The sequence below is a fragment of the Genypterus blacodes genome, unplaced genomic scaffold, assembly GCF_046128005.1.
Source record: "Genypterus blacodes isolate CSIRO-AG114 ecotype Tasmania unplaced genomic scaffold, CSIRO-AGI_Gbla_v1 ptg000067l_1, whole genome shotgun sequence".
NCBI lineage: Eukaryota > Metazoa > Chordata > Actinopteri > Ophidiiformes > Ophidiidae > Genypterus > Genypterus blacodes.
Genome location: NW_027466879.1, coordinates 13,283,079 through 13,308,052, shown reverse-complemented (window position 1 = coordinate 13,308,052; position 24,974 = coordinate 13,283,079). Strand labels below are relative to the sequence as shown.

The 24,974-nt window shown below is 44.3% G+C and overlaps 1 protein-coding gene across 1 annotated transcript in view; it reads right to left on the bottom strand.

Annotated features, from left to right (window-relative positions):
• Positions 1-24,974, bottom strand: part of fto (FTO alpha-ketoglutarate dependent dioxygenase) — a 113,315-nt gene that overhangs the window by 41,265 nt on the left and 47,076 nt on the right. The window contains exon 8 of the mRNA XM_076155906.1: positions 20,795-20,940. Coding sequence (XP_076012021.1) covers positions 20,795-20,940 — 146 coding nt within the window. The remainder of the gene's footprint in view (positions 1-20,794; positions 20,941-24,974) is intronic.

The window sequence follows — 24,974 nt, the reverse complement described above, 5'->3', positions numbered from 1 at the left end:
TAAATTCAGTGGTTGTCTTTGGGCAGCTGCTGTGAAATACATAACAAAAGCTCCTCTCAAGATACACTGAAGCAATCAAAGCCGGCATCAGAAGCTTGATGCAGTAAATATGAGCCAGTTATTTGAAGTCTGAGGTTTTCTTCTACCAAACAAGCTCATTTACTTTTCCAACTTCTTTTATGACAATTTCCAATAAAAACCAGGAAAAAAAAGTTGCATAAAACAATTGTTTGGGTCTGGACCCAGATCATGATACATTTCGAGTAAGAAACACAAACAGATGAGCGAAGACTTCAACAGACACAGCACAACAAAGCTGCAGATAAACAAAGACATAAGCTCTGCGGTTCAGGCGAAATTGCTTTATGAGTGACACATACATATACTGATGTGTGTAATTAAGTGAAAAACAAACATTTTTGTCAATATTCCATGTATACTTTCTTTCCCCTTGTCGTAAAATGTGAAAATCTAATCAAGCAATTCCCGTAAGTACTGGAGTCCAGGTTTGGCAGAGAGTGAATCTGATAAAAACAATGATCGTTCTTTCACTCTTTTGTTATATCTGTCTTCTTAAAGAGAGAGGGAGTTTTATTTACATTATGTCAGCATACACAGTGGGATATTTTTAGTATGCAAGTCCAGTACGTATATTGCTGTATCTCATGACAAGCTGTCATGTCCAAATGATCTTACAGACACTAATAAAGTAGCTGTATTGTATTTGAATAATGTGATATGGGCAATCAGCCAGTTCAGTCAGTATCGACTAACCAAGACTGCCATTTATCACACATGGCAAGACATAAACGTGACTTATCAAGGAAACCTTAGTGTCTTCCCTCAAACTAGCCAGTGTGTGTATATCAGTAGGCTTTGTCATTGTTCCAGGGGTAAAAAAAAAAAGTTAACAGGAGGGGCAAGAAGGCTAGAGGAATAGATGCTGCTGACGATGGGGGGGCTTGAGCGGGTTAGACCCTGGGTCCTCCCCCCAATTAGCTGCAGCTTTCCGTGGTTGATCCACCAGTGTGGAACCGAGGCCCAAGCCTCATCCTACATCTGGCATCCCGCAACTTTCAGCATAATTACCCCAGCAACTGTGCTCCTCCTCTGAGCCTTGCTAATCTGTGGAGGCCATGGCCCTGCCGCCAGCTCCACTCTGTTACTGAAGGGGAGGGCGAGAGCAGCGGTACTGTACCACGTACACCGTTGCTGTTATGAATCATAATGCATAAATAAACAGAGTAAAAGAACAGAGAACATGTTGACCTAAAACAGGATGAGGAACAAGGAAAAGGGCATGGACAGGAAGGAGGTTATTGGCCCAAACTTTGAAAACAACTATCAGCAGAGGAGTCTTTGGACTCTAAAAAAGGAGTGCTCGAGATTCACTGAAAACATGAGGGCTTTCATGCTTAGGACAGTGGGGATATTAGGAAGGTAAAGGGCCCATCGAGTGCGAAGCTATCTTGCCCTGGAACTTAATCAAAGGGATTAGAGCTTGGGAAGCAAAACTCTCAGGTTATCCTCCAGGAAGCATACCAAGTAGTTATCAAAAACATTCAAGTTCAAAGGAGCTCAATTTTCCTATATTAGAAGTGTTTTGACCGCAGCCCTCAGGCTCATTTCTAGGTTAAAAAAAAAACTGTGTTTGAAATGTTTGCACTTGCAAGGTAGATTATTTGGGGGAGGGGGGGTCAAGGGGGACTTCAGTGGAGTCCACCAGGCTCAATGCAGTGTGATCCAGGACCTGACTAAGTCCCTGAGAAACCCAATCTGAGTGTGTCTCACTTTCACAAAGACAGATCAGGGTGGTGCAGGGTGTCAAAGCAGTTAGTAACTTAAAATTAACCTAAGCACTTTGGGACGGCGATCAGAGGGGATATTCCTATCCATAAGATCAGAATGTTGACTGTGGTAGAGCTTTACAAACATTCCAGTCAGTAACTCTATTAGGAGCAGCATGCACCGAGTCTGTCCTTCTAAGCCCATGCGACTAGACAGGAAGCGAGAAGACTCTTCTACTACAGCGTAGAGGATCGTGGCCAAGCTGTTTATACACATGTGCTATACATAAGTGATCAGTGTGATGAGTTGTGCGAGATTTTCTTTGACATTTATAATTTGAAAAGTGCAGGGGTCAGTGATTTGAAGCTCATAATTGGAGTTTGAAAGTGAAAGCATGTGACAAATCTCATGATTCCTCAAAAATTGCACTGGTGTGTGTAAAAGTGCTGTATGTGGCTCTGACAGTGGCTCTGTATGGCTCAGTCAGAATCAGGACGGCGTATCCCACAAAACCATGGCACTAGAACATAGGACTATGATTGTTAAGGTTAGTGGTTAGGAGATTTAGCCAGACGGGGAATATCCATAGCGAAAATGTGTCATTCATCTTAGGTGTTATGCTGGAAACATCTTAAATATGATATGCTGACTCTAAAGAAATAACAAGATGATCATAAGCTAATACAATACAACACATAATATTTACAAAAATCTTCATATTTGTAGCAGAAATGTAAGACGTATGAAGTATTAAAACATGGTGCGTTCAATGGTCACAGTAAAATGCATGGCAAGCAAACGTGTTCTGAGACTTTGGTGTGGCAAAGATTTTCTGCAACATAGTATATTCTACTACTGTATAATAGCATAGGTTATTTATTTTGACAGTGTAATATTTTAGGTGAATAATGTCAAGGGTGTCAAATCCACAGAAATGCATCCAGTAAGACACAACCAACTGTCCTGAGAGCTTTGCTAACATGTTAACACCAACAAACAGAAATTGAATTTACCTAGTGACACACCTGGCTAGACCCACCCATGCAGCTGACCAATCAGGACAGAGCAGCTTTTTGGGGAGGGACAGAGAGAGATAGGCATTGTTCACTACGTCAACACACCAACGCTGCAGCAAGACAGAGTTCGCCACTGTATTGCGTTAATTGACTCTAAATAACAAATACCTTGCATTCACTCATCAGATCTTGATTCCTCAGTGGGAAACAAAACAATTGTGGAACTCTACAGAGACTTAAGGATAACAACAGAGAGGAGAGTGGTACCAATAACGGGAAATACATCCCTCTGGGCAAATACCTGTAGCTTTATTTGTCCCAGACCTTAGTTAAGGCAAAAAGTATAACAGCTTAACGTTGTGACAAAGGTTCTTCAGTCAAACCAGCCCATACAGGCCTTGTTATGATGAAATCAGCCCGGTCCCATATTTAACATGTTCATTACCACAGCCTCTAACCTGCCAGGGCCTGGGTATGGCTTCAATAGACAAACCCCATCTGTCTGACGTTATGGCCATTGGAAACAGATGGGCCTTTAATTGTATTTTTGTCCAAATTGCAAAATAGCTACTTGGGAAAGAAGCTAAAATAACATACAAACAACAGCAACTATGATAACAACTGCGCCTGGAATGAAATGAGTACAGTGAGATCAAAAACATAAGGCTTACAAATTCAGCCATGCTCTTTGAAAGGGGATCCCCCCTAACATTACTGGCCCAGCATTGATTTACTCTGCAATTTCGTGTTTCTCTCCCCACACCATCTCCACAATCTCCGTGGAGCAGGAGGGCCGGCAAATAGCACTCATCAGATTTTTCCAAAACATAAAAGATTGATACCTTGCTTCTTTTCAGACAGAAGAATAATTGAAGGGCTGAAATTGGTATTTGGAGAAAGGAGCCCTGACAGCAACATTAGATGCCCAGGCAGAGTTTGTTTAATAAAGCATAATGGGAAAATGCTGCAGAAAGGGTCACCGGAGTGATAGAAAATCTGTACGTTGTAAGAACCTGCACTTGCACTGTCGTCCCCTTTGAAAAGAATGGCAGGCTCTGTGGTGTGCACATGTATTTATGCATGCCAAAACAATTTATTCCTAGTTTTACTACTGAACAATGATGAAAAGAAAAAGGGGGAAGCAGGTAGTAATGTCCTCAAACACTTTTTAATATAATACTTGTTGAATAATTTGCTAAAGGCTTTGGACAACGCACTTAATGAGTTCTAAACACTCCCAGCAGTACAATGCATCTAAATCGTCTCTTTTCTTCCCTAAACCCTGCAATTTTCAGCCTCGGACGAAGGGGAAAGAACAGATAAACAGGCTTTTTTATGTTTCAGTCCAAATCACATCAAGGTATAAACAGTGAGCCCGGAGCACATCTCCTATTCTTTTTCAAAGTAAGTCCTGCTGTTCCATTTCAAATACACAGGGTTATGGGTCATAATACTGCATTCCAGCTTCTGAACACGTTTATTCAGGCATCCTACTGTAAATAGGGGGAGATTTGACATCAAATATCTCTATTCCCCATGCTGGCCCTTTTGTCTGTTCTGAGTGGATGTGTGTTTTTGGCAAAAAATAAAACAATGCCGTCTTACCAGACTCTGAACACCAAGTGGCAAAATAATTGAGGCGAGCACTGAGTGAGGCTCTCTTTGAGTTTCACCGGTTTAAAGAGTGGGACTAAAAATAAATAAAATTTGAAGTTGTCAATGTATTGTCAAGTAAGTGAAAATGAATGCGTTAGCACTGTCAAAAGAACCACACACACACTACAGAGATAACATTGTGGAGGAATATTGCAGTCACTATAACTAACATATGACAGTGAAGAAGACGAGGATTGAAATCAAGGAGACCCAATAAAGATAACATAAAACCAATATTTGACAGGAAATTAAATTATTGTTAGCTGATGTTATGGCTCTCAGCTCCTGGGCCATTAAAGGGTAATAAATGTGTTATAAAGCTCTTACAAGCCCCTAAGGCCATTAGGGGCTGAGCTGCGGAGCTGTTTACGAGATTGTTTATTACAGACTCGGTCTTATCATCATCTACCGCACAGAGGTGGCTCAAGCTAAAAATCTGTAAATAGCGGGGTCGCTGCTACTAGGTCAAACCAAACGAGGGTGCTTTAATAGGATCATTTGATTTGTCACAAATCCGGCGGGAAGGTGAGGCAAAGAGAAGAGAAGAAGGGTCGAGCAGAGGAGAAAAACGGGAGAGGAGAGGGCAAGGTAACAAGCAGGTGGGTTCAAATTTTATCTATCCACCACATATGTCCTGTCCAACGCTGAGCTGACAGGCGGAGACACAATGTGTTGACCCAAGGGCCTGTTAGAGACCTGCGACGGATAAATATAGAGCAGTAGAAGAGCATAGGTGTCCTAAATGACACATCTAATGATGCTCAAACCTCTGCAGCCCACACGAAGCTCACAAGGACCCACGTCTGCGCTGAAGCCACGGCCTTCACCGCTCCCTCTTTAAAGTAAACACTGATCAGAGAACAACTGCGTCTTTCATTGTATTTTTCATGCACTTGGACTGACACGCCTCTATCCCTCACTACCAGGCACAGGCACAATATCAACATAAACAGTCCCGTGCCTCATTTGGATTTCCAGTGAATGGGTGAGATTCATATTAAGCCTTTGCAGCTGTGTGTACCATTTGCATATGAGAAAACACTTTCAAAAGGCTTGTCTATAATGCATAAGAGCCTTTTAGGCTGTGTTTACTGTAACACTCTATTCCTCCCACTGACAATCTATGCTCGAGTTTGCATCATTTTGTGAGACATGCCAGTTTTGAATTATTCAGTCACTCATCTCTGCCACAGTACCGCATTTGACAAACACACACATGCACTCGCGGAGACCAAACACACACAAAAACATAGTGTGGTCTACAAGCATCCTACAACAACAGCTCAAGTCGGTCCCTTTGGAGAGGTGGGAATCCTATTACCTCGCCGTCAGAACCTGTCCGACGCAGTTTCCCTATGCCAGACTCCCTTTGTTACTGGGGAATAATACGTGCAAAACACAGTCCGATGCACACCCTGTGTACTTTAATGGGCCCTGGGCCTTGAGCGTCATGAGCAGCAGAGAACACAGTTCAATTTCCCTTCATGAGTGCATAGAACAAGCACCTCGACTGTACCAGCCACATGCATAATTCAGCCCCGGTGATGTGCGTCTTAAACACTGCTGAAATATACATGGCAACATATGCAGATTTGGCAGGGCTCTCACATGGTGTACTTGCTGAACAGACAACAAGAGAATAGCATGCCACGCAGACGGCCCCTTCTGGACACAAGGAGTATGTAGTGTGTACCCGTGTGTGTGTGTGTGTGTGTGCATTGGGGGGTTGTTAGCTGTATTAAGTCTTGGGAATGTCATAGTGGTAGTCATAGTCTCTCATGGACAAGCTGACAAGTGTTTCAGCTACAAAGTGCTGTTCAGTCATAGAAGCAGCACAATGTAGCCCTGACAAGTCTCACTGCATCCTTACATGTACTCAAACCACAGGGATTCAAATCATATTTACTGTACATCTTATTGTAAAAGTTAAAAATTAAATAGACAGCGGAAAACAAACAGCACTATTATCCCTTTAACACACGCTTAGAAGGTTGAACTCTAGAGCAGACTGGTGTAAGAAATTGTCTAAAGCTCTTCCGGGCTCAAGCTCGGTTGAGATGGTGGCAGCTTGGATACATATGCTTGTGTTTATGTGTGTGTGCTTGTGTGCATGTGTGTGTGGTTAATTTTTGTGAGGGCTGGTTGATGAGATGGGAGGAGGAGAGGGCAGACTGGCGGTGTCAGATTTTATAAATGAGGGAGGAAATGTCTTTATCCTAGGTTTGGACGTCCCCACCCCATTCCTTACCAATCCCTCTCTGTCTGTGCGTGTGCGTGTGCGTGTGTGTGTGTGTGTGTGTGTGTGTGTGTGTGTGTGTGTGTGTGTGTGTGTGTGTGTGTGTGTGTGTGTGTGTGTGTGTGTGCTTGTGTGGATTGGACCGAGCATTGGCTCAGTCCGACTCCCAGCAGTGTGTCTTTAACAGGGCCTTCCTGCCGAGCTGCCAGCCTGTTTCCCCCTGATGGGACAACAGCCCAGCTGATGCCCCCACAGTCCTGCCAACACAACCGACGCCTTCCACCCACAATCTGTTTCCCTAATCCCAAACGAAGGGAGGGGAAAGAAAGACATGAAAGATGAAATATTAAAGGAAAAGAAAAGAAAGGAAACCATTGTTTTCACCTCGTTCTATTGTTTACATTGTGCCATTTGCATTCAAGGAGGAATTAGACGACTGTGCATTCTGCTGGATTTACAAAAATGTATTCAACAAAAGTTAACCAGTATATTTTCAAGAAATGTTAGGGAAGTAAAGTGACAGCAACATCACGATTTAATGACACGAAACAAAGGGTGAGCAATAGTTCCCTTCTTTGTTATTTATACCGTTGAAACGATATATAACAAAACCTACTGCAACTTTTCTGTAAATGAGTTAATATAATGATGAATAACAGAAGCATGAAGAAGTTTAATTGCAATCTTTTCACATATTCTATAACTTCCTTCCTAATAAGTATTTTCTTGCTTTCTCTTTCTCTCTTGATTTATGTCCTGGGTTTGCTGATTTAGACAAATCCACCCACTGAACTGGACAATTTGGTAACTTTTCCTGAGTCGCCACTGCTGCATTCATAAATCAAAACATGCAAATTTCACAATAATCACAAGCGCAAATACGAGGAAAGACGCAGTTTGTGGGGATTTTTTTTCTCATTGAGCTTTAGCGTATTCGCAAGTCTGGCCCTTAGTTCCTACGCGTGTGTGTGTGTGTGTGTGCTGCCGCTGCCAAAGCTGCGGCGTCATTGGTGTTTGCTGGTGTCGAACAGTGTGTTAACAGGATGTGTAATGCGGTGTGCCGGTCGGTCTTGGGGCTGGGGAGCAGCACTGTAGGCTACAGTAGGACAGCTATCATGAAGCAGTTATGTAGCTGCTCTGCTGGGCCAGGCTAATTACAGGAGAACAGTGTGCACCAGTCTGGGCCTCCAAATGGCACCATATGTTTTCCCAGACTAACCGGCTGAATAAATGCCATTTACCCATTCAGGATGCACTGTGCCCTGTGTCTGGGAATCAGTCACTCATGCTCGTATAAAACCAACCCCCCCCCCCACCCCCCCACAATCCCTTCCTGACACCCTACCGCCCACCTCTAACATATAAACCTCAGCTGCTGGTGATTTACCCTGCTCACCGCACCATGCACGCTCACCCAATCACTTCCTGTTTGGTTTAACCATTTACAAATCCCTTTGTAAGTTGAATGCTCTCTTTCTCACACACATGCACAATGGTTTTGTTAACTGTGGCAAAAAATCAGTTAACAGAAGTGTTTTGTTTAATCGGAATCAACGACGACAACGGTGTCAGGGTGTGGTCGGGACCATTTGTCATTTTTTCTCTGTTGTGACATGTGGTGACGGCATGCAGTCAACACCCTCGGTAACTATGACAAAGGTCACGCGACTGTCACGTGTCAGTGACCAAGGAATGAAAGAAAGAAGAGAGTGTGAGAGGAAGCACGGTTTGTCTCTCATATGTCGTCAAATTCAAACATGTAACAGGATCATTATTTGGCGTATACTGCCTCTGTTTGCAGATGACATCACTTTAAAGGTTAACACATGATGTAAGAAGAACTGTTAAGTATTAGGGAAATGAGTAGATTAAACCAAAAGCTCTGATACAAGCTTTAGGTGACCACGTCTTATTAATTTAAACATTCATCCACAGTCTTTGTGGTGGCAAAAAGCCCAAATTCTGTTGTGATGACCTTTTTCTTGAAAAGCTCCGCGTATCATCGCTAGATAGGCCTATCTCTCATCCGTTTGTTAATGAGAGCAGCCGAGGCGCGGGCACTCACAGATGCCTATCAAGGCCAGGAAACAAAAACAGAGAATGTAAGTAAATATGGATCGTAATTAGTATGACAAGGTTGAAAAAGATGATAACACGCCGCAGCATCCCAAAGGCTCACACTCTCGCCCGTATGCACCCATGTAGGCCTGCATAAACAACACACACGAGTACACGCACACACACACACACACACACAAGACGCACACAAACACAGGGAACAAATCAAATGTTTTAATCAGCTTGCTACAGTGCATAATGAGGAACCACTAAGCCGCGGCTTTCAGCTGCCATCGGCCATTGAGAAGCGCTTTCAAAGAGCTGATTTTTCACTTCCGCGGCTCGACACAGTGGCAATCAGAGTGAGCACAGTGGAAGCATGTGCAATAAAACCAACACAGTGTAAGCGATGTCTCAAAAAGTGATATATATATGCAGTAAAGAAAGCGAGTAATTATGTGCAAGTGGACAAGACAGCGGGGCTTATGGGGGAAAATGTGTAAGAGCTGAACACTGCACATCCTATTTGTCATTAGTGTGATTTACGACACAGAGTAACGAGAAAACGGATGTTTAAGGTCTTGGATGGAGATCACATGCCAGTGCACGATATGCCATGTTAAAAGCCCATAAATCTGACAATAACACCCACTGATCTCACATACCACTCCCTGCAAACGGACAAAAACGTATCAGATTTTACCTGTTGCCCTGAGTGCAGAAACCTTTAGACGCAGCTCAGCCTGCACCTGGCCCAGCCACACCTGCAGCTCAGCACATGGCCATCACATGAATCAGTCAAGTAAGTTACAGCCCGACTAGTTTCCACTGCATTGCAGGTATGTCAGGTTTCTTAGTCAACAGTCCAGGTGTGTGTGTGTGTGTGTGTGTGTGTGTGTATGGTGTGTACGTGTAGACATGCAGTGAATGTGTGCAGGTGCGCCTTCTGCTGCAGCGTTTGGCCTCTTGGCACAGCGCTGACCTCTGTGAGGAGGACTCACAGCTCCAGCCCTCCAGCTGGAGATGTGATGACCTGAGAATAAGGCAGACTGAGACACTTGTCCTCCTGTCCTTGTCCCCTTCCTGGCTGCCTGCTGCAGTTTGTCCTGACAAGGGGACATATGTCCTCTTCACATTTCTTAGTTTGCTTTGTCTTGATTGCCTGTATGCATGGAGTATGTATACAGGATTTGTGTATCAGTCTGTGTTTTTGCATATGATTACTGAACGAATGTGAGTGTATGTGTATATGCATGTACATTTTTAAAAACAAATAATTATTACTATACATGTAAAGATTATATATATATATATATATATATACACATGCATAAAGAATATAAATGGACAAATGTCTCTCTAAAGTGGGGAGTGACTGAACAGCTTAAGCAAAAGCAAGTTGGAGGAAGATGAAAAGAGTATCAGCAACACAACGAGCACGCAGTAAAGATGTGAACCTCCTGTAACACAAACATCTCAATGCTTTGTAATTACATGAAACGCAGCAAAGCGAGGAAGCCATTGTCCTGCAATGTGGCTCAAAGACGACTGAGGGAAAGCTGTCCCATCTGTGCCAGACCGAAAAGCCGGCTTGTCCAAGCCTGTGCGGAAAAATCCGGTGCAGCCTGCGGTAAAATAAATGACGTAGTTAGCCGCAGTCTCGCAGGTGAACGACGCCGCTGCTACAATTATTCTTATGCCAGCATGCCAGAATGCCGGTGCTACCAAATGCTGCTGTCAACCCAGGGGTTTAATTAGTTTGGCATGCGTGCCACTTATAATCACCTGCCATTACCAGCTCTGGCTGCATCTGCTTACACGTCTGTCAGTAGCGGGCAGGCTGTGTATGTGTGTGTGTGTGTGTGTGTGTGTGTGTAATTTTGGTAAATAAAGACGCTCAAGTCAATTGCGCATTTCTCACGATGCAATCAATCTATTGTCATTAAGAGAGTGTTTCTTCATATATTATATAGTATATTTAATATATTTTACCCAAAAACTACAGAGATTTTTATTACACAGACGTCAGCAGACCACCTCTAGCATCAAAACAGAGAAAAGCAGGCCTTCATCGTGTCCACCTACACTGTGAATAGAGCCGTACCTGAGGCCGAATATATCACATTGTGATTTCATGAGAGCTGGAAGAGGAAGAAGGAAACTTCAGGGCGGCAAGTGCGTCTCGGCCCAAAACAGGAGAAATAGAAGTTAAAAGTGAACCATTCACTCCCCCTGGCGTAGCAGTGACAACCTCTAGGGCTAGGAGAGGAGGTGGAGGAGGAGGAGGAGGAGGAAGAAGAGGAAGGGAAGAGTAGAGTAGCCCCTCTGGCTCTCTCAGTCACATGACCGCTGAGCTTAATATCTGAAGGATGGACCTCGGGCTGTTTATTTAGCCGGCAGGGTCATAGGCTCCCATGTGCGCACGTGCATGCGAGTCCATTTACTGTATGTACGTGCAGGTAGCAGAAATGTGTGTCTCTTCTGAACACACATTCACAGCGCTGTGGCGTTCCCACAGAAAAAATATAGCGCCTCAGTTTCTCCCGCCTCGCTTACATCTGCCATAACACAATAGCTCTAAGTACTCCCATTCTTTCCTGAAAATTCCCATTTAGCACTAAACCAAGGCTCCAATATTGTGCCTCTTCAAAAACATCTGTCGGGGACTTGTGTGGCTACACTAATTACAAATATCTGCAGTAATCCGGCGCCGATAAGAGAGTCATTACTCCACAAGACATTTATCACTATGGGATTGATGACCCATTTCAGAGGCAGCCTTTGTACGGGGGAAGTGAAATCGCTGATACCCCTTTTATCCTACATCTCTGCTGAAGCCATCCATTCGTCAGGCGGCAAGCTAGTTAGAATTGTAATTAACAACTAAGGATTTTGGCCCTAATAGAATCTTTGCTTGGAACCGTGGATTGACACGGGAGGAGATTGGCGGGGTTTTACAGTGTTTTTCTTTTCTTGCTAATTGCCACGCCGCACGGCTGTCTGTCAAGAAGAGTTGCTCCGTGCTCGGTGGAGAAAGTGCCACAGCAGCACTTCCTCATTTTCCCAAACGGGGGAACTTCTTAACATTTGTAAATGTGTGCAATTATTCAGCAATGCGGACGGACAGGCGCACGCCGCTTAAATGTGATAACGCTCCTGCACAAACACGCAAACCCATAGGTTAGACATAAACTACGCACCTGCCCTGCTCAAATACACAAATTGTGTGGGATGCGTTAGCACACATACCCGCGTCCACACAGTGTAGCAGCAGATGATCACAGTAGGTGAGGGCTAAAGGTCTGCCCACCTGCTGGCTGTGTCCCACTCTGTGTAGCAGTAATGAACAGAGACAGCTTGGGGACCGCCTTGCAAGCTTGTCCTCCGCAAACCGACCGCCACCACCCCCCCCAGTCTCTCTGCTTCAGGGCAGAGCTGGGGGTCCTTGGGTGACAGGGACGCCAGACATGTCCCACACACTGACAGGCAGGTCTTACCTGGCCAACCCTCTGTACACACAGTCCCTATGAGACACACACACACACACACACACACAAAATAAATGTAGAGGAGTGCATGTGAGACTGGTGTATATCTCAACAACCACAAACTGTTGGTAAGTGTTAATGTACCTATGCATATGCACAAACTAGATCATACAGGGAAAAACACACACATCCATGTGCTCACACATGCACACCCACCCACCCCGGCACAGGCACACACGCTGACCTGGTGTATTTCCTCCTGCACACGGCTGGTGACAGGAGCAGCTGCGGCCGCTACGGCAGACAGATGAAATTTTCATAACTATCTCCTCCAACTTCCATCCTCACCTTCAGGATAATTTATGACCTGCCTGCCAGCCTTGAAGAGACAATATGCTTGCTATGAAATGAAGTGTTCCAGCGGTGTAGGTTATAATTAACAGAGGAGGAGAGAAAGATGTGTGTACGTGGATGGGGGTTGGAGGGGGCGTGGGGGGGCAGTCCAGGTGGGGTGCTAGTGGTAGATGGGGTGGAGAAAAAGGAGGGGAGTGAAGTATGTGGTATACGTATGTCTAATGTGTGAGTGTGAATGCAGCAAATCAACACTTAACTTCACAGAAGAGCTACAAACAAGAACCTGGGGCAGCCCATACACACACACACACACACACACACACACACACACACACACACACGCTACACACACGTAACACAATAACATATTTCAAAGTAGCAATTAGTTTTAAGGAGAACGGGCTTGAGACGAGACAAGGTCTAATGACAATGTTATTGGATCACACACCCTCTCCTCTGCAGACCCATAATTCCACGTTCTTGTTGTTTGTTTCACACGGCCGCCAACACATCCTTACCCAATCATCCTCTATCAGCTCTCTGGGATGTTGGCTTTGACCAGAAAGAATGTCCTGGTTTTCCTGACTAACATTGAAACAGGCCTAAACCCATGCACCACCCCCCCCACACGCACACATCGACACCCCCACCCTTACCACATTGTCTTTTCCAAACACAAATCTTGTTTCCATATTAAAGAAAGGCAGCGTTTAATAGGCAGCTGTCTCTGTAACAAGTGTGGTTAAATGTCTACGGTACTTTTAATGACATTTTCTCTCACTCCTTCTATGCATCATTCCATCACTAGGCTTTTACTATGAAATGCATAATTATGAAATTATAGCTCCCATTAAAACCCGTCAGCAATTTAACACAGTTGCGCCTACGTGTGATCCAGATCTTCGCCCAGTTTGCAAACCTATTCCCACACTTCACCACAGAACAAGAGAAAGCAGGTACCTGGGCGGCTAATTACTGACTACTAGTTTGAGAACTAGGGTAGAGGTAGCTACACGCATATACGCAGAGAACATGTTTGTAAGTGGAACATAAAGAAATAGCACCAGTCATTACGTTCAAAGCGCATTCCTTGCAAGAGGATGACACACTTCGATGGACTTTCCAGGCAAGTTAACTAAGGACTGGAGGACGATTGTTACAGAAACAGCAGCTGTGAGGTTCTGCTGAGGTCAGCCGTGTCATGCATAACTGACTGATTGCTGAACAGGGGTGGAAAAATTTATCATTTATAATCAAACACACACACACACACACACACACACACACACACACACACACACCTTACACCCAGGCCACCGGCAATCTTGATTGCATGCTCGGAGCTAAGAACTGAGGGACCACACAGACATGTTTTAGATAAAGACAGACAAATTAGACGACAGCTTCTAAGGCTAACCACTACGTTTGCTCTAATTACAGGCTGGCTGGTGATGAAAGAGACAGATGATATGTCCTTATTTGTTTTCTCCTCCAGCGCCCCAAAAACGAGTAAATACGACAATGCCAGCAACGGTGAAAGAAGGTGGCAAAGAAGAACAGAAATATGGAGATAGAGAGATAGAGAGAGAGAGAGAGAGAGAGATAGAGAGAGAGAGAGGGAGGGAGAGCGGTTGCTAGATGAGCGTCCAACCCACAAGACACAGGTGTTTGCCCACCGGTGCAGTGAACAAAGCCCCGAGGTAAAGAGAAACAAAGGTGCAGCCAGCAAAACTTTTGGCTGACAGCTCGTGCCAAGGAAAACAGACTGAGCTAGCCCCCGTCTGTTCTGCTTGCACAACAGGATGGCTGTTGTAGTGGGTGGGTGGGGGTTGATGCAGAGGCAAACACAGGGGCCATGTCTCGGAGATCTGATTAACCTGTCACCTCAGGTTGCAACTTACATCACACAGGCCTGGTTGACAACATGCCCGGTCCGACCCGCCGCCAATCTGCGCACACTTGCTCTATGACCGCCAGACCCAAACATCGCCGCTCCTCCCACACTAATTACGTCTACACGTTCTCAGCGCCGAAGCTCGATGTCAGCTTCTTGAAAACCAAACAACACAAATATTCATAACACTATCTTGTCTGACATCAGCCCTTTTCATCCACTCAGATGCTACCCAACACAAACACCTCCCATTCCATTCTGTTAGTGACAGATGACTGTGTGATGGCTTTGCTAGAAGTCTGTAAAAACCCAACAAAGTCCTGAGGTTGTAAAGACAGTTGTCATTCGTGGCAAGATGGCCCTCCCTGCAGTATGGCGCCTGCGTTTCTAAGGCCTTTAGGAGGTCATTGGGCCCATTAGACAAGGCTGAGGTCTGTCTATCTTCATTGTGACCAGGACACCAACAATCTTTCCAATTCCCATCTGGGACAGGGGACCCCCATTGTGTCTTTAACACCCTGCCCCACCCTAGTGAGAGAACGGGGGCGGGGCTTGTCAGGCACATCACAAAAGAAATGTCGGCGCTCTTGGAAAGAAGTCCCAGCCGAAGGTCTCTCTCCTCCTTTTTTACAGAGACTCGCTGCGTCTCCACAGGGGTGTAACTGGTAGCTGACAACACTGGTATGGGTCATCCCGGCTGGGCATAACTTCAACCTCGGCACTCCGGCCCCTGCTGGCCCCTGGTGACCCCTGGGTTTGATGACAGACTGGGGCCTTTGTGTAGGGGCGCCCTGCCCAGGTGAGGGCAGAGAAGGATGACAATGGCAGGAAACAAAGAGAAGATGCAGGCTGGGAGATGGCCCTACGGGGTCAGGAGTCAAGCTGGACAGCTGAGTGATGAGTGCAGCTGTGGACACGTGGAGCCCCTTTTCTGTGCCTTAGCACTGCTTGCCATGTCAGCTGATGTTGCCTTTGTCCTGAGATAAAGACCTCACTAACTTTCAACAAGTTGGACTAACAGTACTAACAGATGTACGATGCTACAGATGCTCGTCGTTTAGCTTTCATGCAGACTTGCTATCCTGTAAGATTTACAGGACTGGTCATGTGTGGATACGTATAGCAATGTGTGATTTAATTTTAGTTTGTGTAATTCTGGATAATTGTAAGAGAGATTGAAAGAATGTTTGTTTTGTAAGGATGGCTTTTTTTTAATAAGATTTGTCATTTATTTCATGTTCACCTGTCTAGGGATAGCAGATATAAATTAGCTTAGAGCTAAATCTGGCACAGAGCTTCTCTCCTCAGTTTGAGATTTAAAATTGTTTTTTTGCGCACAGTCCCTGTTTAAATAAACAAAGAAAATCAAAAGAGAGAGAATGGTCTTTTTGTGAATTTGTCCCTTGTCTTTCCCCTTTTATTTCTAAGGAAAAAGAAATGCCAGTTTAAAATTAAACTAACAGGATATGAAACATGATATGATATGGGAATATGTGTCAGTGATTGTGTTGCATTCATTAAATAGTAGCATGGTGATATGGTTAACATCATGCTACAGTCTTGGCAACAAGAGGTGAAAATCTGGCAGTTGAGCTGACATGCAATCTACCATACAATATTACTTTAGAGAAGAAACTATATTTTTCATTCACTTGGCTCTGCTGTCTGCGTTTTGGCTGAAGAAGATTGCAGAAGTTGCCAAAGAATGGAGGGTAATTTTGCAGTATGAGCTATTCGGTTGATTGTATGGATACCAAATGGTCAAGAAAACCTTGAGGAAAAACAACAAAATCCCAGACTGGAGTTTGGCCTTCTGTTTTGCAATTCTTCTTACATCCTCAACTCGTAATTTAAATGTGCTGCTAAATGTTGTAAAATTAATAAACATTTTCTATAGGCTTAACTAATTGGAAGAGATTTGAGTAGACACATGAGTACAGCATTACAGTGTGTCTACTCTCAGCTACTCTGAATGAACCCAAGGCTCTGCCAGATCTCAAATTGTAACCAAATCCGCCTTGAAAATCTTGTCACGTGGTCTGAGTTTAAGGACACAAGGAACAACATCACTGAAAATGTAGCACTAGCATGTTCCAGAAGGTGAAATGTGGCAGATTTGTTATCTATCCCAAAAGGACCACAGATGACTAAAAGCCTTTCAGAAGCTCTGCCTGCTCTGCCAGAAACGTGTTGCATACAGATCACAAACCATTACCGACCATTTGCTCTGTCTCGGTGAGTTCTTAATGATTATGACTTAAGCTATGGAGGTTTGGCCCTTGATTGTACTTCATAAATACTCACCCATGGCCTGTGAATTACTTCTGATTTTGGATATATTGAACATTACGTGTCGTATTATGTTGCATTTATATCATACACTATCTTTCTACAGAATTGTATGTTTGTTATTGTGCAGCTTTATAAATATAAATATTAAATTTCAACATTCAAAGTTGCTTTAAATAAAAGCAAAACAATGAATGCCCTCGTGACCCCAAACTGCAGCTACATCTTGATTTACACACCCAAAGCTGTCCAACTGTTTCCGAAGCCAGAGGTCAATGGCTGACTGTTCTCCTACTGGTCCAAGCTGAGTGTAGGGAGGACATGCATTGCCAAGTCAAGCAAAAACCCTGGTTTGGGTCATAAACACCTCAATCTGTCTCAGCTCCTCTTTTCTCCTCCACAGAGGTGAGCAGAATTTGGACTCTGTTAATCTTTCACTCTAAGGCTAGCCGCTGTTACGCTGGCCTGCCAGAGAACAGAGGAAGGGAGTGAAAGACGGGTAGTAAAGGACGACAGTGGATAAAAGAGCAGGAAGAAAAAGCCATAGAGAGGGCCAGATGGGCACCTTCACAGTCCATTTATCAAACCCAATGTGGCCCTCCCCTCCCCTCCCCACTGCTCTCATGTCCTAAACCCCCATGTAATTCTGTAATGATTTTCATTATCATATAATGACCTTACAAAGCCTACAGCAGTTTGCATGGTCAGTACAAAACTCACAGCTGTTCCCTTCAGTGTTTGCGTGCTAGCTGTGACAAAGCTTTTTTTTTCTGTTGGTCAGAGTGGTGACCTCTACGGTCTCTAAGGTCAGCATGCGGTCATCTCTTACAGGACGTTGCGACATAGCTGTTGGAATAGATTTACAAAATCTGAAAAACAGCATCACATGGTGTATTTCTTTAAGTGAAACTTTTAAAACACTTTTGAAGACTAAACTATGACATATTGTTGGATTTTATGTGTATAGTCACCGTATAACTCAAACCTGTGTGAGACTAGATGCATTTTCAAAACCTAATAATACCGGTGCCAAGGGTTTCTCGTCTCAGTACTTCTAGTGCCACAGAGATTCACCTAATGTGCCCGTACCCAAGAGGTTGTACTTTACTCTTCAATCTGCACTTCATACTCAACGGCTCTGCCATGGCGCACTCACCCACCCACATCATAATCCATCTACTTCCAAGGTACTCACGGGGCATTTACCAAAGGGACACGGAGGGCAGCATCTATCAAAGAATCTACCATGTGCGTCGGGAAAACCCAGTTACCACAAAAGCTCATAAGAATAAAAAAGCTCTCATAACTTGGTTGGCTCTGAGTGAATGAATGGACTGCTCCTGCTGGTGGGGCGAGCCACGGCATCATTCACTCTGAGTACCCATAAGTCACTTGTGAAGACTGGTCACGGGGTCCAATTCCTCTTTCTTTCCCTCTTTGCTAGTGCTAAAAATGCCCCGGAGGCAGAAGAAAAAGGGCAACTAGGCAGGCCTGCGTTCCAGAGCGGAGTGTTACTTTAACTGGTGTTTAAGAAACAAAAGTCAGTGAGAAACTTAATCAATCAGTGCTGGGTGTTTATGTTTATGTGCCTCTAGCAAGAGTCATCAATCATGTTTTTTTCTTCTTTTTTCCCTTCCTTTTGCGAGCATTATGTGCTGAATGGAAAACATGGAAACAAAAGGCAGTATTATAATGAAAGCCTGCCTGTTGCATATTGTGCGAAAACCTAATTAGGAGGCACAATAAAAAAAAACCCAGCTAAATGAATCAGCAAATTAATTTCAAAAGTCCTATTCTACTGAGTGCTTTTATGGAAATAAATGAAGGTTTGAATACATCAAATTGAAGTAAACTAAATCCCCTCTGTGTTGGCTTCTATAATATTCCATTTTACTTCTTCATAGTATCCATAAAGAAATACAAACTCTTTCTTCTCCATAAAGAACTCATGAGACAGTCCATAGTGCTTCAGTCTCTCTAATCAGTATCAGCTTCTCACTTAACATTGCACATAGCCATGTGTTTAGTTTTGTGTAAATGCTATCTGTTGACAGCCACTTGACAGGATGACCCCTGGCTTTTTGTAAGAGGGACAGGGGGGTAGGGGGTCAGACGCAGACATTTAATGTGTGTAAAGGAGAGAAGGCATATCGGGAGCAGCTGGAGTTCAAACATATTGTGTGGGATGCTTGCCCCCTCCCAAACTAATCTAATCACTCTTTCACTGTTGATAGAGTAAACGTCTGTCTGCCCTCGCCGACAGGGACGGAGCATTTCCTGTCCCGGCCTGTGATACTGGTTGTCAAGATCTTAGGGTGGGCTGAGCTACAGCTCGGGTTAGACATGATGAGTAGGTTGAAACGCTGCATTGTGGGTGGTGGTGGTGGTGAGGAGGGGGGGGGGGGGGGGCGGTGATGTTAAACTGGTGTGGGAGGGGCTTGGTGTGTGTGTGGAGATGGTTTCTAGCTTTCAGCACCTGTGGCTGGAATGCACTAGAGGGGCAAGGCCCTACATCGGAGTTGTGAGGCTGCAGGCGTCAACACGGCAAAGCAAGGTGTCTGGAAACAGTCTGTTTACAAGGCTCATCTGGATGGGGCGACGCTAGGGGTCAACTGGAGGGGACACTTCAAAACAGAGGCGCTCCAGGGAAAGATGAGAGTGGCCACACTGTAAGAAGTTAGGTTGATATCGTCAAGCGAAAAGATGTTGCTTTTTGTAATTCTGCGCCAGGTCTTCTCTGGTGTAGTGTGTGTGTGTGTGTGGAGGGGATTGCGCTGCCAACGAGGTCAAATCTGTTGATAAAGTCAATAATCAGCGAAACATATGTGAATGCAGATCAAGTGTTTGTGTGTGTCCTTGGTAGTGCTGAGGGGGAGAGTGACTGAGAGGAAGAACAGCTAAAATAACAGTATTGTGTGTGTGTGAGGCCCTCTTTATCTGAATGAATGGCCAGTGTACTAATCCCTGCTCTCTCTGGCCTTATCTCAAAGGAAGGAAGTGGCTTGGCTTATCCCAGACACACGTGTCGTTGTGATAGCTGGGCCAGCTGTCAGGCACAAACAAACACAGCACCACATATCTATGGAATTCACATCAGCTCTTAAACGTTTACAAGCCCTGGCTACGCCGATTATGTATTGCTTTTAAGACAAGAAAAGGCGATAAAGATGCATACGCGGAAGAGTCAGCGAATATACAAGATGCATTAGAACTGCAATATGAGGAAATGCACACAGAGGTGGCATACCTTGATTTGTGCTGATATTATTATGGTATTATGGTTCCTCATTATGGTGCATACATGATGTTTGAAGAAGTAGATTGACTGCCTTAATCGCAGCAAAATCGAAGTTATAACACAGATGTATACACAGGAACTGCCGATTCACTTTGAATGAAAGTAGGAGTGACGGGATAATTATGATGATTTTTCTAGTTGACGTGATCACAGTTATAATGATCCCCCATAAGACAGACTGCCGCTCTGGGCTCTCTACAGCTCTATATCAGACCTTTGACTATTCCTACCAGTAAACATTCTAAATAAAATGAAAAGTTTCCAGACTGCCAATATGCAGATTTCTTTGTGGCTTTGTGGTTTGGGGAAGTGAGGAAATTAAAATAGCTCTGCAGCCCCAGGGTGAAATTTATAGATATAATTTTCAAAACATACAATATATAGCACACCAAGCTCTACTATTAAAATTTCCTCTCTTCAAAAAATTGATTTAATCCCTTTGAAACAAAAAAAACTGGCATGGAAATAGCACCCAGTAATGAGTGTGTGTAGAAAAAGTGTGCCAGTTTGTATACTAAAATCTGTCATACAAAACACTGAACATTACACAGTAACTCATTTCCAAAATAGGTCTGGAGTGAAACCTTTTAATAGCAGGGCTGCTGTTTCCATTTTGAATGAAGACGGTGCTGTATAGGGTTTTACCTTACCTGTCACACACACATGTCTGCCAGTGATTTATTTTTCAACGTATCAGTTGTTGGCACATTGTTTTACCTGTCTCTCCATGTCTGTCTTTGCTGGTGTCTGTCTGTCAAGGCAGAGAGCAGAGTTTCTGCCATCTCCCTCCGGCCTTCCCCTGCTCGGCCCCCCTCCTCTTCCTCCTCCTCCTCCTCCTCCACCGTGGACAGGAAGAGCATGGTCTGAAAATGCAAGCAAGAGTGGAAAGCAAGTGCATCAAGTAGAATTTAATGATAAGGTATGTAAACCACAGATGGACCTCAATAGTAAGAACTTGCCAATTAAAACAAAAACGCAGTTACAGAGTCCCTATCTTTATTTAACTTCCATCAGTTTGATACTACGCACATTACAAAGATCAATGTCATCTTGGCTAAATACATTCGGTGGTTTCACGTTTCACTTCATTCGGAGAGTGACAAATCAAAACCATCTGGGTTTAATAAAGAGGAAATACTGTACGACACTTATACTAATGATATTGTCGCTCAGTATAATAAAGTACTATATACAGTATACTTTACCGATACTCTGAACAGCGTTAACAACATTTTTCTGGATTAGTTCTTTACATCCAAAACATTGTTATGTCAACTTGTAAATTTTTTTCCCTCTGTGTGTAAAACAGTGCTGCAGCAAGGGAGAGTACATGCACATGTTTGTGTAAGCTGCAGTGGGTTCATACACAGAGGACTACCTGAAGCTATTCCCTCTATCCTCCTTTTACGCCGCTCTGAGCAAACGCTCCATTACAGCATCCCTGGGACAGCGACATACAGTAAGTCTAGTATAAAGTCAGTTTCACATCAGAGGACGGGCAAATTACACTCAATATTAGAGTGTGAGTCAATTAATCACGTCCTGCACAGCACAGTGTAATGTGTGAGTATCCCCCTGTTGAACATGAATTACAGGCCAGCTTAAAGTGTGACGTAGCATGTCAGCGCTAATCTGAGGCATCCTGGCAAGCTTTCGCCTCCAAGTCCTCAGCAGCCTCTAAGCTGGTTGAGAGGGAGTCAAATGAAAAAGGATCTGGCAGCCCAAATTAAATGCAGCGCTGTCAGCCACACTGAAATCCCTCTTTCCCCTCGCCATCTCCCTCTTCTTCTCTACCCTTCACAGACTCTCTCTGAATATCCTTAAATGTCTCCCCGCTCTTCTTCCAGCCTCAGAGAAGTGATGGATCTGTAACTCTGACTGACTCTGACGCCTTGTTAAGAACAGTCTCTTCCTGTCACATCCACCAGTCAAGCGCGTTCATTTCTTCCCATTAACAGGCACTCGCCTCCTCACTCATCCCAACCCGCTTTTCAAAAAACCCACAATGTAAGGGAACCTTCATTTCTTCTCCTCTCGCTTTTTTAATCCCTCCCTGACAACCCACCTGTCTGTCTTAATTCATGTGAAGGCATGTTTGATTGTCTGTGTGTGTGTGTGTGTTGCCAAAGGAGAGGGGTGCGATTTACACAGTAATATGCTTACTGCCTCCACACCACACAGGACAGGTGTCAAAACATGTGGCGGTGTGTGACTGATTACACCTGACTCAGAGGAGACACCAAAGATTACAGTGACCAGGAGGAAGCAGGGCCGGCTATACTCCCTATGGAAACTGTAGCCTTCGTTTTGGATCAAACCCTATGCTCTGAGGATGACTGACAGGATAAGAAACTGCCACAAAGTGCATTCAGAGCACATCATCATCTCAGCCTGTAGACATTGTATTGCCATACTGGCCGTGTAGAACTGTGTCAGTGATTCAAACGCGGCACTGAAGAACAAGTGATTCCTGGTTGATCTAAAACCTGCACTGACGTGTTTTCGGGGTTTTGCTTCAGCTCTTCCACGGGCTGACCTGGTAACAGAACGAGTAGCTAGAACAGGAAGACAGCGTCGCCTACCAAGGTAAATCTGATGGATATAGAAAGATGAAGACAGGAAGAATCTGAATGTATGTCAAAATCAAATGTATATGATATATTGGCAAATAATGTGAAAGGGGCATTTATCAGGGATCGTCCTTAACAAGGTGAAGTCATTATGACATTTAATCAACAAAATGTACTGTTGTTACTATTCATGTATTGCCAAACTCAAAACTACCCAACCATTAGAAGAATGATGGTAACTATGGAAATATATAAATAAACTGCATGGTCAAAATAAATGAAACTAATTGCCAGTGTGTTTTTGGATGTGAATGCATATTAACAAGTGTCCCAGCCTTGAAAATGTGTTTGCATAGTGTGTGTGCGCGTGTGTGTGTGTGTGTGTGTGTGTGTGTGTGTGTTGTTCTCTGTGATGGCTGTGTGTACGATGATGTGTTTAGAGGGCCCGGTGCTGAGAGAGGCCTTCAGGTTTAGCCCAAGGCTGATCCCCAGGCCATTCAGACACCCCACTGGTTGTTTACTGGTCAAGCTTGGCCTCGGTCATCCTCGGCCACACCACAGACCTTTATCTCTGAGCATGTGCTGGCTCTAACCGGCCCCCTTTTTCTCTCTATTTACCCCACGATGACAGTAGCTGTCCTCAGCCTCCACCTCTCTCAGCCTGATGTGGACCACAGATGTCCCTCTAACCCAGGCCACATCCCGAGGTGAACGAAAGGACAAGAAAGACCTGGGTACCGCCAGTCCCGCTTAGCCCTACACCCCAGAACTCAACCCTGTGTATCTTGCTGGGTATGGCCATAAACATTTCCGGCCATGTCCAGAGGCAGGGAAGGTAAACAAATACATGTAGAGTTGGAGTGATGACAGCATTCCAAGCAGAGGCTGGCTGGAGGGCAGCCTGGGGCGCCTCACTAACACCTAGAGCCAGGACTGCGTCTTAACACCAACAAGCATCTGTCTAATCTATCAGATGCAACTTGTCACTCATTCCACACACCTCAACCAACTGGAAAGATAGCTTGTTACTGCACACAATGTGATATGTTGTACATGTGTTAAAGCTACACCCGATTCCGGCCATGGGGTACATACAGCAATATCTTAAAGTATAATATGAGGTGAGCGCTGGGAAGGAATAAGGTTAAATAAATGCATGCAGCAGAAAGGTTTACATCACTACCTGACAACCAGAGCAACTCAGAAACTATTAACACCCCATAAAAAGTTTTAAGGGCGCACAGAACACTTCTACTGGTGTTCTCACTCACAGAAAACGTATAAATTGTCAAAAAAGAACATGAATCCCAAATTCACTGTAGGTATGATCTATTTGAACAAACCAGGGCAATTTCCGGTCCAGCCTACACCCCTAAATAATACTGTAGATGGCTAGATACCAACAAAAAGTGAACACTAGCGAATGCCAAACAGTGGCCATGTTTTGGCTGGTAGCTGGTGTTAATTTCCCACCATGGTGCCGCCCCTCCTATGTGCACCTCTGTCTGTCGAAACTGGCAGCCACCACACTGGGTCTCCCTGGCACTAGCATGTATAACAGGCCCAACAACACGGCTGCAGACTCCCCTGTCTCTCCATGTGCCAACCAGCCTGTTTGCCCATATGGAGGCGAGCATGGCCGTTACTAGTAAATCTATCCTCCTGTTTGAGACTGTTGAGCCCCTGCTGGGGACTTTAAATTATAATGATGGCATGCGAAAGGTCCAAAATTCCATGATACCAATTGCAAATTAATATTTACTTTGTGACATTAAGCTGGCAAACAAATTCAATGATTTAGAGTCAATCAGTACATCTACATGCATGTTAAAACTTCTGCTCTGATTGAGGAAAAGTCAATGTTAAGTTCAGACTGATTTGTGCAGGAATTGACATAGATTATGCAATTGTAAATCAGCTGGCCAATACATCTGAAACTCATCCGTTCAAACAGCCAAGTTAGCCACCATTAAGATTATCCACAAGTTGGGAGGGCTGATCCAGATTGGCTGCCAGCAATCACCTACATCATCACAGTAAATTACCTTGTGTTTGGTGTAAGTGAATACACTGTTGAGCAAATGCTATAAATCTCTGGATTTGCTAAAGCTGTGTGCAGGACCTGTTGAGCTTCAGTCCCACAGACTGGGATAACATAGAAAAGAGTAACACATTCAGTCTGCTATATATCTATCTATCCCACTTCTGACAGTCTAAGATTTTAGCTTGTCTGATGGTGCAGTAGTTCAAATCCTGCCCTGTAAAAAGAAAGGAACCTTCATGAAAGTGCCGGGAGAACACATAAACGGAAAAAACTTTTCTTGTCA